Source organism: Euleptes europaea, chromosome 6 (genome assembly GCF_029931775.1).
Source record: "Euleptes europaea isolate rEulEur1 chromosome 6, rEulEur1.hap1, whole genome shotgun sequence".
NCBI classification, from domain to species: domain Eukaryota; kingdom Metazoa; phylum Chordata; class Lepidosauria; order Squamata; family Sphaerodactylidae; genus Euleptes; species Euleptes europaea.
The window spans coordinates 5942922-5960359 of NC_079317.1; the positions used below are offsets into that span (position 1 = coordinate 5942922).

The 17438-nt window shown below is 50.3% G+C and overlaps 1 protein-coding gene across 1 annotated transcript in view; it reads right to left on the reverse strand.

The window, feature by feature from the left end:
* Positions 1-321: 321 nt before the first annotated feature.
* Positions 322-17438, reverse strand: part of FRMD6 (FERM domain containing 6) — a 33692-nt gene continuing 16575 nt past the window's right edge. Inside the window, exons 5-13 of the mRNA XM_056851251.1 lie at positions 17229-17415; positions 10681-10836; positions 5982-6047; positions 5019-5087; positions 4152-4326; positions 2666-3001; positions 1516-1650; positions 1293-1384; positions 322-606 (exon numbers count right to left, since the gene is read on the reverse strand). Of these exons, the coding sequence (XP_056707229.1) occupies positions 322-606; positions 1293-1384; positions 1516-1650; positions 2666-3001; positions 4152-4326; positions 5019-5087; positions 5982-6047; positions 10681-10836; positions 17229-17415 (1501 nt within the window). The remainder of the gene's footprint in view (positions 607-1292; positions 1385-1515; positions 1651-2665; positions 3002-4151; positions 4327-5018; positions 5088-5981; positions 6048-10680; positions 10837-17228; positions 17416-17438) is intronic.

Below are 17438 nucleotides of genomic sequence, written 5' to 3' on the forward strand. Positions count from 1 at the left end.
ACCACGCTGTGCACTTTTTTCATCGAAAAACGAGGGAATGGCGAACGTTCTGTGTGAGCCACGTTCAAAGGAAGAGACCCTTCCTTCTAAATCCAACCCACTTAAACCCGGGTCAAATTCTGTCAGGCGGCACGAAGAGCGGAACAGGCTCCATCCCCTGCGAAGGGGGTCCATAACAGTGCCCCTATGGACAAGAACTTGACATTTATCCAAGAAAAAAGACATGGGAGGGGGGAAATCCCTCTATGGCACCAAACAAAAAGAGCTCGAGGAAACCACGACGTGCCCCTCAGGTTGTCTTTTGAGAGCTCCGAAGTGGCATCAGACGACAAACTCCGGCACTTCTTCGTGAGCGAGATCCAGAGAGAAGTATTTGCTGGTTCTTTTGACCGGGAAGGCATCCTGGATGTTGATGCACTGCCGAGCCAGGCAGCCGTTACAATAAAGGCCTTCTTCCGCCAGTCCGTGGCCGCATCCGAACGTGTAGCTCTGAGCCGTCTCCTGGCAGAGAGACGCCAGACGCAGGAAGTCTTTTTGGTACAGCCGGATGTCGTCCAGGCTCAAGCTGTGCCGGTCGGTGGAGGTCTTTGGCTTTCGGCAGACCGTCTGTGGGAAGAGAAGGGGGTTCAGCAAATACTTCAGAGATACAACTAAAGCGACCACAGCTGGGACGTCATCATGCTGTAAAAACAGCATTGACGTTAAAGGTGTGAGCAGGGGCGTCATTTTCGAGACTTTGAGCTGTTCTAACCAATTCTCACCCAGAAGGTGCTACTGTGTAGGAAATAATGAGAAAATGGCTTAGAATCATAGAGTTGGAAGGGACAACCTGGGTCATCTAGTCCAACTCCCTGCACAATGCAGGAAATTCACAACTATCTCCCCCTAAACACACCCAGTTACCCCTACCCCATGCCCAGAAGATGGCCAAGGTGCCCTCCTTATCATCTGCCTAAGATCACAGAATCAGCATTGCTGACAGATGGTCATCTAGCCTCTGCTTAAAAACCTCCAGGGAAGGAGAGCTTACCACCTCCCGAGGAAGCCTGTTACACTGAGGAACCGCTCTGACTGTTAGAAAATTCTTCCTAATGTCTAGATGGAAACTCTTTTGATTTAAGAGGCTTGTTTGATTTAAGAGGCTTGTTGATTATTGGCCTAGCATTTGCTGAGGCTCTAAGCCTCTGCCTTGGGCTGGACTGCCACAGACTGCCACACTTCAGACTTAAGAACATAAGTGTTGGCACTTATGTATGTATTGCGAATAAATTAGCACACCCCAGCTCACACACCTGTGGCAACGAATCGATGCTTTGGCCACGAAGCTTCACAACCGTCTCTGAAGAACTGGAAGTCGACGAACTGACTTCTTTGACAACCAAACCTGAATTAGATGACACAGAAGAAAAGCAGAGAGAGATGAGGTCCATCATTATATGCCAACACTGCATTTATTACCGGCATCGTTATTGTACAAGTAAGGCATCCAAATTTTGTGCCTCCCCTGGGTGTTACCTGAATGCCCATTAAACTTCCTGGCCATCAGCATGTCCTCCGTAATATAAATGCAGACGTCGGGGCTAACGTCGTCCAGAGACGTTTCGCTTGTCGGCTCGAGGTCCCGGGGGTCATCAACCAACATTTCTATTTCTGAAAGAAGAGTTGGTTTTTATGTGCTGATTTTCTCTATCTCCTAAGTTGAATCAAACCGACTTACAATCTCCTTCCCTTCACCACAACGGACACCTTGTGAGGTAGGTGGGGCTGAGAGAGTTTGGAGAGAACTGTGTCCAGATGATGCAGAGTGATGGTATCGCTTTACTCTGCTCTGGTTAGACCTCAACTAGAGTACTGTGTTCAGTTTTGTGCACCACAATTTAAGAAAGATATAGACAAGCTGGAACGTGTCCAAAGGAGGACAACAAAGAAGGTGAGGGGTCTGGAGACCCAGTCCTAGGAGGAAAGGTTGAAGGAGCTGGGTATGTTTAGCCTGGAGAGGAGAAGGCTGAGAGGGGATACGATAACCATCTTCAAGGACTTGAAGGGCTGTCACATAGAGGATGGTGCCGAGTTGTTTTCTGTTGCCCCAGAAGGTCGGACCGGAACCAACGGGTTGAAATTAAATCAAAAGAGTTTCCGTCTAGACATTAGGGAGAACTTTCTAACAGTCGGAGCAGTTCCTCAGTGGAACAGGCTTCCTCGGGAGGTGGTAAGCTCTCCTTCCCTGGAGGTTTTGAAGCAGAGGCTAGATGGCCATCTGTCAGCAATGTTGATTCTGTGACCTTAGGGAGATGATGAGAGGGAGGGCACCTTGGCCATCTTCTGGGCATGGAGTAGGTTTCACTGGGGGGTGGGGGGGGAGGTAGTTGTGAATTTCCTGCATTGTGCAGGGGGTTGGACTAGATGACCCTGGTGGTCCCTTCCAACACTATGATTCTATGTGACTGGCCCAAGGTCACCCAGCATGTTTCATGTGGAGGAGCGGGGAATCGAACCCAGTTCTCCAGCTTAGAGTCCGCCGCTCTTAACCACCAGGAAGAGCTGTTACTGAGGTAAAAAAGAGCACTTTGGCGCCATGTTGGGGATCCTTGTTCTATCCTCCCGATCCTTGTTCTATCCTGCCTGAGGCAAACGGCAGCCGCGTGTTCTGCCGTCAGGGGATTACCGTCATCTTGGGAGTCCTCCTCCAGCCGCTCCTTTTCCCCACTCTCCACGCCGGAGGTGTGTGAGCTGCCGTGGCTGGTCATTGAGCTGCAGGCCCTCAGTTTGCGGTGAATGGCGGCCGGCAGGAAGTCGTCCTCCGCCCCGCGGTCCCGGGGCTTGGGGTCGGCCTCGATCCCGGATGTGTGGGAGCTGCTGTGGCTGGCGGTGGAGTGGCGGGAGAGGCGCTTGTGCTTCACACTGCCAGAGCTGCTGCCGCTGGCGCGGGACCGCTTCTCCAGCTGGTCCATGTCAAGGTCCAGGGCGTCGCTGATGTAGGACTCCCGGTACTGCTTCTTCTCTAAAAGGGGAGGCAGAGAAACATAGAGCTGGAAGGGACCAACAGGGTCATCTAGACCAACCCCCTGCACAAGGCAGGAAATTCACAACTACCTCCCCCCAACACCCCCAGTGACCCCTGAATCATAGAATCATAGTTGGAAGGGACCACCAGGGTCATCTAGTCCAACCCACTGCACAAAGCAGGAAATTCGCAACTACCTCCCCCCCCCCACACCCCCAGTGACCCCCTACCCCATGCCCGGAAGATGGCCAAGATACCCTCCCTCTCTTGATCTCCCTAAGGTCATAGATTCAGCATTGCTGACAGATGGCCATCTAGTCTCTGCTTAAAAACCTCCAGGGAAGGAGTGCTTACCACCTCCCCTGCTCCATGGCCAGAAGATGGCAAAGGGATGAGGCAAGCAGGTGATGTGAAAGACCCCTGCCTGAAACCCTGGAGAGCCGCTGCTGGTCAGAGGAGACGATACTGACTTTGATGGACCGAGGGTCTGATTCAGTAGAAGGCAGCTTCACGTGTTCAATCCCACTTCCCTTAACAGGCATCCATTGTAACCAGTTAGAATTATTCATTTACTTAAATTATTTATATTTCTCCTTTCTCCCGAGCAGCTGAAAAGAGTGATAGACACCGCATTTAACTATAGTTTTTTTGTATTTCTTATTCTCACTTCCTCCCCTTTGGGGCCACCATAAATGATTTTTTTCATTTATGTGTTTTTCTCTCTCTGCCACATGTGCAGCCAGTCAGGCTAGACTAGGGCTGCCAAGTCCACCGGTAGGGCTGGGGGATCCCCTGCTCCCAAGTCCCATTGCCTGCCAATGCTTACAGTGGCAGAAAATTTTTAAAAAATGCAGCCTTGTGTACTTACTGGAAGTGACAACGGGTAGCTCTAGGAATCTCCAAGAACTCTATTGTTTACCACAGAGTTTCCGGCGAATCCTAGAGCTACCTTTTGCCCCTTCCGGTAAGAACCCAAGGCTGCTTTTAAAAAACCCTCCTATGACACTGCCCACTATCTTGTGAACTGGTAACTTATTTTTGTGAACTGGTAGCTTATTTGTGAAGACTTATTTGCAGAGGAATCAGAAGATGTTGGAAGCAGGCTCCTGGAAAAAAGGAGCTGGGAGGAAGGGTGGGCGGCCGCTACCTTCATTCTCCTCTAGCTTCCGGATCTGTCTCAGGACTGGCTGCAGGTTCATGTAGAGGCGGTGGCTGTTGCTCAGCAGCTGCAGGAGGTGCCGGGAGCGCATCGGGCAGCCCGTGTAATAGGTGAGCTTGCGGGCCGAGGGCAAGCCGTCGGGAAGGATCTCGAACCTCTTTCCCTGTGCGGGCAAGCAAGGTGAAATTGACTTGTGGAACTCACTGCCACTAGCTGGTTTCGGCAGCTTTAATAGGGGATCAGACAGACTTGGGGGCGATGGGTCCTCGAACGGCTGTTGGCTGTGATGGCTTCATAGTGCCCCCCTGTTCAGAGGCAGTCTATTTATGAATACTAGTGCTGGGGGGAAAAACAGTCCTCAACTCGCTCACAAAAAAGAGACTGTTTGGAACAGGGCCCACGGCATCATGTCCATAGGTGCTACAACCATATAGACATAAGAATGTTTCTTCCCATCAGCTCCTGTGTGTACCTTAAGATCTGTAGGAAGGGGCCTATTGTGGCAGCCCTGTCTTCTAAGGCATTTTGGGAGGTCAACCAGCCAGAAGGCCTCTTTGGAGTATAAAACTGACAACTCACACAGACTCTCTGAGGAACTTCAGGATGAGTGCATACAACTGGCCATAAGTCACCCAGCAAGCCTTTCATGGCACATGGGAGCATTTGAACCCAGGTCCCCCCAGATCGTAGTCCAACACCCTAGCCACCACGCCATACTGGCTAAGTAGGAGTCCGTGGCTATATTAACATTAAACAGCTATTGCCATTTGCTACAAGGCAAACACCGTGGAATTCAGAGGCAGGACGCGCAGTTCCTCGGACAGAGAGGCTGGATCGGGCTGGCTCCATACTCACCACAAAGACAAGCTTGCCAACGTTCGTCCAAGGGAAGTCGAAAAGCAGCTGCTTTTCACTGTTGACGTTCTGAGAGAGGGGGGAAAAGAAAGAAAATCTGTTTGACTGTGGGCCAAGGGGAACGGTAAAGGCGGCTTCTTTCATCTGAAAGCCCTGCAAAACCCACCAAACAGAACAAACGGTCACCGCAGAACCAGCTGAAGGATTCTGGGCTGCAGGCCGACAGACCCTCACCTCCAGGAGGCGCTGGTATAGCCCGTTTACAGTAGGAATTGGTAGTGCGCAGCACTGACTGGCTGGTGTCCATGCAGTGGTAGGGTTGGATCCTGCGCAAAATCTCCACTGATAGAAGGGATTTCCAGCATCGGGCTGGAACTTCCCTGCCTCCTCCCACCACAGCCTGAAATATTCCCTGAACTGCATAAGAACATAAGAAAACCCATGCTGGATCAGACCGAGACCCATTAAGTCCAGCAGTCTGTTCACACAGTGGCCAACCAGGTAGGAAGCCACAAACAAGTCGGCTGCAGCACCTGTCTATGCTCCACAGCACCTAATATATTCGGCATGCCCCTCTGATCCCGGAGAGAAGAGGTATGCATCATGACTAGTATCCATGGATAGCCCTCTCCTCCATGAACATGTCCAAGTTGGCAGCCATCACCACATCCTGGGACAGGGAGTTCCACAACTGCACATGTGTGTGTCTCTCTGGGTGTGCCCAGTTTTGATCAAGGCCAGGAAAGGAAGGGTTAAACTTCCACATGCTGTTTTTTTCAACACAAAACTACATATTTACCTTACATCGCAAAACAACAGGGGGTTATTTTTGGAAGGGGCAGGCTAACCAAAATGAAGAAATGGCTACTTTTTTCCTGATTTTTTCCCCCATTTACAGACTTTCTGCCATCTATGTAGTCTGGCCCCAAGTCGGGCCTTTGCACAAATCTTTAGGGCACCTACCTGGAATATCTGTATCCCACGCGTGGTGAGCCCAAGGGTCAAAGAGGCCTCGATTTCTTTTTTGTCCTGCAAAAAAGGGGTAATATCGTGAACTCACTTTCCTTAGAAATGTAGCCGTTGGCGCTAGCAGTTTTAACAGCCGTCGACACTGGATGGCTGAGGACGGAAGCATTTGTTTCTTCCTTGCATAAGAACAAGGCCGCAGGGATAGAAAAGGAAATTTGCAGGCTGAAGCCTACGGCCACACTGGATTTCAGCACATGGATCTGAGATCTTGTGGCTGGCGGTCACAAATGTAGAGGAGGGTGCCGAGTTGTTTTCTGTTGCCCCAGAAGGTCGGACCAGAACCAGTAGGTTGAAATTAAATCACAAGAGTTTCCGTCTAGACATTAGGAAGAAATTTTCTAACAGTTAGAGCGGTTCCTCAGTGTAAGGGGCTTCCTCGGGAGGTGGTGAGCTCTCCTTCCCTGGAGGTTTTTAAGCAGAGGCTCAATGGCCATCTGTCAGCAATGCTGATTCTATGACCTTAGGCAGTTCATGAGAGGGAGGGCATCTTGGCCATCTTCTGGGCATGGAGTATGGGTCACACATGAACACATGAAGCTGCCTTATACTGACTGAATCAGACCCTGGGTCCATCAAAGTCAGTATCGTCTACTCAGACTGGCAGCGGCTCTCCAGGGTCTCAGGCTGAGGTCTTTCCCATCACCTACTGCCTAGTCCCTTTAACTGGAGATGCCAGGGATTGAACCTGGGACTTTCTGCATGCCAAGCAGTTGCTCTAACACTGAGCCACAGCCCCTTCCCTGACCATCATGAACACATGAAGCTGCCTTATACTGAATCAGACCCTTGGTCCATCAAAGTCAGTATCGTCTACTCAGACTGGCAGCGGCTCTCCAGGGTCTCAGGCAGGGGTCTTTCACATCACCTGCTTGCCTAGTCCCTTTAACTGGAGATGCCGGGGATTGAACCTGGGACCTTCTGCATGCCAAGCAGAGGCTCTACCACTGAGCTACGGCCCCTGCCACAGTGGGGGTGAGGGGGGGGGAGGTAGTTGTGAATTTCCTGCATTGTGCAGGGGGGGTTGGACTAGATGACCCTGGTGGCCCCTTCCAACTCTATGATTCTATGATCCTGTGATTCTACCAGGGGAGGGGGTAATATACAGAAAAGCTCCTCCCCAGAGACCGGAGGTGATTTGAAACAGGAATGGCTGGTTGGGGTGATATTTTAAATCAAGAGTCCCCAACCTTTTTTAAGCCTGCGGGCACCACTGGAATTCTGACTCAGTATGGTGGGCGCAAGCCTCAAAACGGCTCCCGCAGGCGGTGGAGCCAGTTGCAAAATGGCTGCCTTGGCTGACCATCACTCACAATGTGAAGATCGTGGTGGCAGCATGCTCCCAAAGCAATGTTTTTCAACAATCAGATCTCTAATGGCCAGGCAGAAGCCTTGCTGGGAAAAAGCCCCACCTGGCCACACCCCACTTTCTCAAAACACTTGGTAGGTTTTGTCTGGTACCGTGGCACCCACGGGCCATTTGCCCTAACACACTGTTTGATATATACACATTCTTAGAAGCCTGGCATGAAACACTAGGTGGGACATGGGAGCCATATTCTAGTATACGAGGAATAAATAACTTTACAAGAAGCTTCATTATACTAGAAGGGCTTTTATGTATTTTCTACCATGGATTATGATACTATTATATTATTAGGATGTGCACTAGACTACAATTCTATGTCTGACCACTGAGGAATGCCTTTTTTAGGCCAAAAAGGGTTTGGTCCTTATTGGGTCCTACTTTGGTCACTGTAAGATTTTACATCAAATGTGTATGAGTTTTCATGTATTTATTGACTATTAAAGACTTGCCTGTGTTCTACGCCTTGTGTTTTTAACTTTACTGTGCACAATATTAAAATCTATATATTTGTAATTTTAGCATTTTCTAGCTCAGCCTCTTTGGTTTGAATTCGCCATGTCGGGGACCCCTTTTTTAAATAGTTAATGCTTCGGCATGCTGATTCATCTGGTCAGAATCAGTCACCTTAGTGCCCGAGGATTAACTATTTTTTTAAAATTGCTGGGAGCTCCCAACAGAGGACTCCTAACACACATCCAATTAGACCAGGGGTGTCATGCAGGCTGGATCTGGCCCCCTGACAGCTCTTATCTGGCTTGTGAGCCAGCCACACACACACCTGCTCCCAAACTGGGCTAGCGAGGCATGGCCTGGCCTTACCAAGTGACGTTTTATGTCATATCCGGCCCTCATAACAAATGAGTTTGACACCCTTGAGTTAGACCCTGACCCCTTCCGCATTTGCTGGAGCCCTGAGAAAGGCAGCCTACAGCCCTATCCGACAAAAAACTTCCCTGGGAAGGAGCCTTATTGAATAATATGGGGCTTGCTTCCAAGTAGAGGCCAGAATAAGCCTATGCTACCCTCATCAAGCGCACAGCAGCCTAGCCCTGTCCAAATGCCACCGTGGCTGAACCGCAGTGCGTCAACTCCCTGAAGGAGCCATCCCTCCGCCTCGGTTTGGAACAGCACTTCCAAGAAACCTGCCCATAAAGAAAGCATTTAAGCCTCCAATGGAAGCAGCAGGAGGGTGAATAACAGCTCCCCAAATGTAAGCTGACACGCAGCATGTAGCTCCCAGCATTAGCGTTTGCTTGCAACTCATTTTTATGTTTGTTTCTGTGGGGGGGAAACACACACACAATTTATCTAACAAGCCGCTACACCCGCCTGCAAAGCAGACAGGGATAACAACTCAGTTGCTTCTTACAGTCATAGAATCATAGAGTTGGAAGGGACCCCGGGGTCATCTAGTCCAACTCCCTGTACACGTCTTCCCCGAAGGAGGGAGTAAAATGTTCAGCGGCTGTTGTTTGAAGAGGCGTCTGCCTTTCCCACCCCAAGGTAGTTAATAACTTGGAGAAGAGAAATAGTTTGCAGCTGAACTTGGATAGGATTGAGGATTGGCCCCATGCAAATAAAATGAAATTTAATAGGGACAAGCTGGTGGGGTTTTTTGAGACCATGTCATAGAATCATAGAGTTGGAAGGGGCCATACAGGCCATCTAGTCCAACCCCCTACTTAATGAAGGAACAGCCTAGACTAAGCAGTGATAGCGAACCTTTTAGAGACCGAGTGCCCAAACTGCTACCCAAAACTCACTTATTTATCGCAAAGTGCCAGCACAGCAATTTAACCTGAATACTGAGGTTTCCTCCCAGCTGGGCGGCAGGGAGTCCAGGGAAGGTGGGGTGGGTTACTCCCAGCTGGGCATCGGGGAGTCCAGGGAAGGCAGACACCATGGCTGCTCAACTTACCCACACGTGCCCACAGAGAGGGCTCGGCATGCCAAGTCCGGCACGCGTGCCATAGGTTCGCCAACACGGGCCTAGAGCATCCCTGACAAGTGTTTGTCTAGCTGCTGCTTGAAGACTGCCAGTGAGGAGGAACTAACCACCTCCCTGGGTAGCCAATCCCAATACTGAACTACTCTTACTGTAAAAAAAAACTTTCTTTAATATCCAGCCGGTACCTTTCTGCCCGCAATTTAAGCCCAATATTGGGAATCCTATCCTCTGCTGCCAACAAGAACAGCTCCCTGCCCTCCTCTAAGTGACAGCCCTTCAAATACTTCCAGAGAGCAATCCTGTCCTCCCTTCAACCTCCTCTTCTCCAGACTAAACATTCCCAGCTCCCTCAGCCCTTCCTCGCAGGGCTCGATCTCCAGGCCCCTGACCATCCCAGTTGCTCTCCCAGCACCCGCTCGATTCTGTCCAGAGCTCTGCTTCCAGAGCTTTTTGGATGATGTCCTAGACTAATGGATATATGCTAGTGAAGGAGGTTCTGTCTAAATCTGAGGAAGAACTTTCTGAAGGTGAGGTGTATTCAGCACTGTAACTGTCTTCTTCATGAGAGGGGTGAATTCTTTGTCATTGGAGGTTTTGAAGTATCGACTGGTTACCTTCTTATAGAAGCCCAAAGCTGGAAGGACCCCAAGGGTCATCTAGTCCAACCCCCTGCACACCACAGGAAATTCACAACTACCTGCCCCCTCCCACTCCTCCAGTGACCCCTGTTCTATGCCCATGTGTGCCGTCAAGTTGCTTCTGACTCATGGCGACCCTATGAATCAATGTCCTCTAAAATGCCCTTTCTTTAACAGCCTTGCTCAGGTCTTGCAAATTGAGGGCCGTGGCTTCCTTGATTGAGTCAGTCCATCTCTTGTTGGGTCTTCCTCTTTTCCTAGCATGGTTGTCTTCTCATAATGTGACCAAAGTACGACAGCCTCAGTTTATTCATTTTAGCTTCTAGGGTCAGTTCATGCTTGGTTTGATCAATAACCCACTGATTTGTTTTTTTTAGCAGTCTGTAAGCCCATAGGAAGGCAAAAAACTTCAAGGATCCCTGGCCAATCTGGCCTGCAGGAAAATTCCTTCCTGATCCCAAAGTGGCGATCGGCATTACCCTGGGCATGTGAGAAAGGGCCACGAGAGCCAAGCACTGACGCAGCCCTTCCTGCCCTCCCTCTCGCAATGAGTCACGGAATCAGACTTGCTGTCATCTAGCTTTATGTCGGGGATATTATAGTTCTCGTTACTGTGTTGGCAAGGGGTTGGACTAGATGATCCTGGTGGTTCCCTTCTGACTCTTGAGATTAAAGAAATACCTTATACAGCCTATAGTAATGCACGGCCACGTCGTCCAGCCGCACAGCCTCCTTGATGTACTTCAGGTGGGCTTCGGAGGCGCTCAGTGCGCACTGGTCCTTGTGCATGATGGGGATGTGCTTCAGGATATACTCCTTCCCTCGCTTCGCAACCACCTGTCCGGAGACAGAAGACCCATAATGTGTTAGCGTGCAGAGCCGATGCGCCCATTACTCAGATTGTCAACTGATCCCTTATTCATTCATGAGTAGGTAGGGGGGAAAAAGGTGACCATCATTGGGCTGATATGTAACTGCAGGCTTCATTGGCTCTAAAGTAAATGACGCCTAGTCAGGAGCAGTTTCCCCTAGCTTCACCCTGTACTCTCCGATCAAGACCTTGGGATTGTCATGCACACATTGGCAACCTCCCAGTTAGACTACTGCAACATGTTTTACTTGGGGGCAGTTTGAAAATTTCAGCAGAGGCCCCTGAATGCTGTGACCTGCTTTTTGGCAAGTATCAATTGGTTACCTTCTTATAGAAACACAGAGCTGGAAGGGACCCCGAGGGTCATCTAGTACTCTCTGATGAAGACCTTGGGATTGTCACCCACGCACTGGCAACCTTCCAGTTAGACTACTGCGACAAGTTTTACTCGGGGCATGCCCTTGGAGGCAGTTTGAACATTTCCGCAGGTGCTGAACGCTATGACTTGCTTTTTTGGTGAGAAGGAGGCCAAGTAGAACACACCAGTTGTGTGGTAGAGGACCATTCGCTTCTGGGCCCGGTTCAAAGAGCTGGGTCTACCAAGACCCTACCCGGCACGGGCTCTGCGAGACTGGGGTGAGGGTGCTTCCTGCCTGTCCCAGAATCCAGCTGCTAACCGCTTGGATAGATCTGCCTTTACTGAAGCCAAAACTCAAGAGGAAACAGAGCGAGGCTTTTTTCGGGGCTTGCAGTGCTGAGAAGTGCACCCGGCTCCATCCCTGAACACTTTTTGCTGCCTAATCAAAGACTTTTTATTCAGGAAAGCTCCCCCCCACCTTCTCTTAGACAGAGGACCGCTAGGGGAGCTAAGCTGTATTTTATACATCCAGTTTATTGCTTCTGGCATTCAACGCACTTTTGGTTTTAAATGCTAGTTTAAAACAAATATGCTGTTTCAACTCGGTTTTATTGGACATTGCTCTGGGTATTTTTTTTTTAAGAGAAGCATTGCGTAATCTTTATAAGGATTAAATATTTGCAGTTCTCTGCATCTCTAACAAGTTGCACAAGGTAAGTTGGTAGAATGGGCCCTGGTCCCCCAAGTGCACTTCCTACACGCAGGACTTGGATCTTTACCTTATCGTTTATTCGCTTACTTACTTTATTTATACCCCACCTTTCTCCCCAATGGGAACCTCAAAGCAGCTTTCAGCATTCTCCTCTCCTCTGTTTTATCCTTGCAACTACCCTTTGAGGTAGGCTAGGCTGAGAGTGTGTGACTGGCCCATGGTCACCCAGCAAGCTTCCAAGGCATAGTAGGGATTTGAACCTGGGTCTCCCAGATCCTAGTCCAATTTAACCACTACACCACGCTGGCTCTACCATTAGGAAGGAACATCATATGCAGCCTTTTCTATTTTCTTCTGTAGCATACCATACAGGCCACTGTTAAGAGATTATTCAGCCTAACCCTGGTTTATTTAATTTAATTTGAGTAGCTTTATGCTGCCATTTCCCAAGGTGGTGAACATGAAAACATTTGAACAACTGACAGCCAGCGTGGTGTAGTGGTTAAGAGCGGTGGTTTGGAGTGGTGGACTCTGTTCTGGAGAACTGGGTTCGATTCCCCACTCCTCCACATGAGCTGCGGAGGCTAATCTGGTGAACTGGATTTGTTTCCCCGCTCCTCCACACGAAGCCAGCTGGGTGACCGTGGGCTAGTCACAGCTTTCTCAGCCCCACCTACCTCACAGGGCATCTGTTGTGGGGAGGGGAAGGGGATTGTAAGCCAGTTTGAGTCTCCCTTAAGTGATAGAGGAAGTCGGCATATAAAAACCAACTCTTCTTCTTCTTCAGTTAAAAACAACATTTAAAATGATAAAAATAATTCAATAAAAACACACCAACAACACAACACTAGAACCCGAGAGGAGAACCAGTAACCGTATGCCAAACGAAACTAAAACATCTTCACCCGCTGGTGGAAGACACCGATAGAGGAAGACAGACGGATATCCTTAGGGAGGGAGTTGCAAAGTTTTGGTGCCACAACCAAGAAGGCCTTTTCTCGGGTTGCCACCCATCCAGCCTCCGATGGAGGGGGCAGCCAAAGCAGGGCCTCTGAAGACGATTGGCATGAATGGGTAGGTTCATATGGGAGAAAGTGGTCCTTAAGGTACGTTGGTCCCAGGCAGTACAGGCTGCAGGGAGCGTTGCAAGTGTGCACATATCTAAAGAGGGGGTCACATTGCAACAGCAGAGCCTCTGCTTCCAGACTCGATCCCCGACATCTCTAGCTAAAAGATTTCAGGTGACGGCAAGGATCTTATTCTTCCCAAATTGTGGAACTCCCTGCCCCAGGATGTAGTGATGGCTGCCAACTTGGAAGGCTTTAAGAGGGGAATGGACGTGTTTATGGAGGAGAGGGCTATCCACGGCTACTAGTCAAAATGGATACTAGTCATGATGCACACCTGTTCTCTCCAGGATCAGAGGAGTATGCCTATTCTATGAGGTGCTGTGGGACACAGGCAGGATGGTGCTGCTGCAGTCGACTTGTTTGTGGGCTTCCCTGAGGCACCTGGTTGGCCACTGTGTGAACAGACTGCTGGACTTGATGGACCTTGGTCTGATCCAGCAGGGCCTTTCTTATGTTCTTATGCCAGTCAGAGTTGTCAATCCGGAACTGGCTAGACCACAGGTCCGACTCAGCATTTTGCTTCATGTGCCACAAAGCACCCTCTCTCTCCTGCTCCTTTGAGGCAATAAGGACGGGGCAGATGTTTGCCACTGCACATTCTGCGCTCTGTGATGCTACCAGCTTTCCAAAGGTCCTTGTCACCCCAGTGCTTGCGTACGCTGCCAGAAACCTAAAAATAAATTGTTCTACACTCCAGGGAGGGGCTTAAAATGGAAATGACTCAACCTGCTAAAAAGACAGAAGACACCTACTTTAGCGAGTTTGCAGCGAAGGTTATCAGGGGAGTCAGCTGAACTCACAGAAGAAACTGGAAAGAGGTCACTCGGATCTGCCAGCCAAACCCGAGGCAGCCACTCCTTCCTTTCTAGCAACACCTGAAGGATGGCCTCAAAAACACACTCCCGCGAGGAGCCCCATCGAGATTAACTGTGCGACTTGCGGCTGTAAAAGCAGTAGTAGAAACGAGCAAGAGTCCAGTAGCACCTTAAAGACTAACAAAAATATTTTCTGGCAGGGTATCAGCTGTGGCTCACGAAAGCTCATACCCTGCCAGAAAATATTTTTGTTAGTCTTTAAGGTGCTACTGGACTCTTGCTCTTTTCTACGGCTGTAAAAGCGTTTGTTTGGTTTCAAGTCTGGGTTTGTGACTTTCCAAGGGCACAAAGGAATGCTCCGAATGTGATTTCCTGCACAGAATTGAGTGTTTCAGGAGGGAAGCCATGTTGGTCAGCAGCCGTTGCGCTAGATTTGAGTCCAGGACCAACTTAAGAGACCGAAAAGAGCTTCAAAGTTCCCTTTGTCAGAGACGTTGGGCAGGCGGAAGGAAATAGTTCTTTGCTCAGAGGGACTTGGCTTGTGCAATGCCATGGGATGCCACAAGGGTACGCTATTTGGCTTCTAAAGGGGATTAGACCAGAGGCACGGAGGAAGAGAAGTTCATTAATGGCCAATTAATAAATGGCACCTCCATGTTCAGAGGCAGTGTACCCCTGTGGGGGGGGGGCAGCAACAGGGCAATGCTTGGCCTTTGTGCCTTCTTTGTAGGGCTTCTGGGAGCATCAGGTTAGCCACTGTGTGAAACACATGAAGCTGCCTTATACTGAATCAGACTCTTGGTCCATCAAAGTCAGCATTGTCTACTCAGACCGGCAGCGCCAGGGTCTCAGGCAGAGGTCTTTCACATCACCTATTCACCTAGTCCCTTTAACTGGAGATGCCGGGGATTGAACCTGAGACCTTCTGCATGCCAGGCAGATCCTCTGCCACTGAGCCACACCCCTCCCCATATTATGAACATATGAAGCTGTCTTATTCTGAATCAGACCCTTGGTCCATCAAAGTCAGTATTGTCTACTCAGACCGGCAGCGGCTCTCCAGGGTCTCAGGCAGAGGTCTTTCACGTCACCTACTTGCCTAGTCCCTTGAACTGGAGATGCCAGGGATTGAACCTGGGTCCTTCTGCATGCCAAGCAGATGCTCTACCACTGAGCCACGGCCCCTCCGCAGGATGCCTTGATCCAGCACGGCAGCTCTTATGTTGTGGGAAGGGTTGTGGGCTTGTGGTAGAGTCTCTGCTTGGCATGCAGAGAAAGATCTTTCTCTGCCTGAGACCCTGGAGAGCTGCTGCCAGTCTTAGACAATACTGACCTTGATGGACCAAGGGTCTGACTCAAGATAAGGCAGCTTCCAGTGCTCAAGACTGTCAGGGAAGGTGCCACAGTTAAGTGTAAGAGCATCTGCTTGGCATGCAGAAGGTCCCGGGTTCAATCTCTGGCATTAAAGGGACCAGGCAAGTAGGTGATGTGAAAGACCTCTGCCTGAGATCCTGGAGAGCCTTTGGCAATCTTTGGAAACCTTGATGGACCAAGGGTCAGATTTAGCATGTCACAGCTTCATGAGCCCATGTTCACATCTCCTGTTCTGTGACTGCAAAGAAGCCACAGTGAAGAATATCTGTGCACGAACCTGAATGTTAGAGGGCCAAAGCACTGCTCATGAGCGCTCACGGGATGTGCGATTGTGTCCGATGGAGAGGGCACAGGTGCGGCCCAGCAGCCAACTTTCTCAAAAATTTGTTTCTGCCTTCCTGCCTTGGAAGAGTTAACCGCCCTCTCCACCCTCCACCCCTGACAATGTTTCCAAGATCCAAGGCCCGAGGCATGAATGCCTCAGTTATGCGCTCTCCCTGACATCACCCTCTGTTTATAACAGTTCTATTCTGGGGGATGCCCACAGCTGCTACGGCGTATTAGTAATCGGTGACTGAAGCGCCGACAGCCACAAATGCAATTGCACAACTCGCGCACGCACAACCAGTGTGGAAGAGTCCGCCCCTGCCGGAGCCTCCAACAAGCAAGCCTTCTTGGGGGCCCAAAACCCTGTGGGGACAAAAGGAAGCATTCTCAGGGGACAAAAATTCTTGGGGGAAAAAAAACCCTGTGGAGTCCTGGAGGTCAATACGCATAATCCCCTCCCCCTCATGCACAAAGCTCTTCAACTTTACCTTACAACTTTTATCCTTCCCCCAAGGGGCCAGGGCTCAGTGGTAGAGCCTCTGCTTGGCATGCAGAAGGTCCCAGGTTCAATCCTAGGCATCTCCAGTTAAAGGGACTAGGCAGGTAGGCGATGTGAAAGACCTCTGCCTGAGACCCTGGAGAGCTGCTGCCGGCCTGAGCAGGCAATACTGACTTTGATGGACCAAGGGTCTGTGTTGGTATAAGGCAGCTTCATGTGTTCATGAGACCACATACGACATCTGTGCCTCCCTCACAACAACCCTGAGTGTTAGGTTAGAAGACGAAGAAAGAAGAAGAGTTGGTTTTTAGATGCCGACATTCTCTACCACTTAAAGAAGAATCAAACCAGGTTACAAACACCTTCCCTTCCCCTCCCCACAACAGACACCCTGTGAGGTAGGTGGGGCTGAGAGAGTTCGGAGAGAGCTGTGACTAGCCCAAGGTCACCCAGCTGGCTTCATGTGAAGGAGTGGGGAAACCAACCCGGTTCACCAGATTAGCCTCTCACTCGCTTCCCTCCAGGATGCAGATAAGAAGGGAGTGACCTGTGCTCAGAGCAAGCCCCCTGAGAAGAATTTCCCACAAGACACTGCAACGTGCCAGCATCCCACGCCAAGGGATGGGGGGAAGGACCAAAGCCATGCAGAGCGGCCCCCTGATGCTGGAAAAACAGCAAAGCCGGCTTTCAAGCGAGGATGCCAAGCTCCAGCTCGGACTCCCTGGCGCTTCCGCCTGGCCGCTGCGGGGTTTGACTTCGTCTCGCCGCCAGGCAGCCAGCTGGACGCCTTTCTCGTTTGAAGCATGGCAGCCTCCCCGCAAGTCTTCAGAAGGGTTCCCTGCATCCTGGAAGCCCATGCGGATGCAAGGTAAACACGCAAATTGACGCACCCTCACAACCCTACCCCATCAGAGCAGGCCGAAGACCCTCTGCAGTCAACCCTTGGAAGAAAAATGACCCACTTCAGGGCAAAATTGGAAAGCCCTGTCATCTTTTTGTTACGGGGGACAGAAAAGATGCGCCCACGCCGGTGCAGATGCCAGGCCCAAACCTTCCAGCTGTGGAAACACAGACCGGCAACGTGGATCGAAGCATTTTTTTAAAAAAGGACCCCTGAACAAGTCAGCGGGTGGTGGCTCCTACCCAGGCAGGGAAGTACGACTCAGGCTCGAAGTATTTCCCGAAGTGCTTGTTCCTTTTGAAGTTGCCCAGATCGGCCTGCAGTGCGAAAGCCGCCAGCAGGAAATAGGCCTCCTCGCGCAGCATGCATTGGGAACGCAGGACTTGCTTCCGCAGGTGCCAGTAATAATAATAACGGGCGGTTCTGTCGCTGGAAGGAGGAGAAGAAGGGAA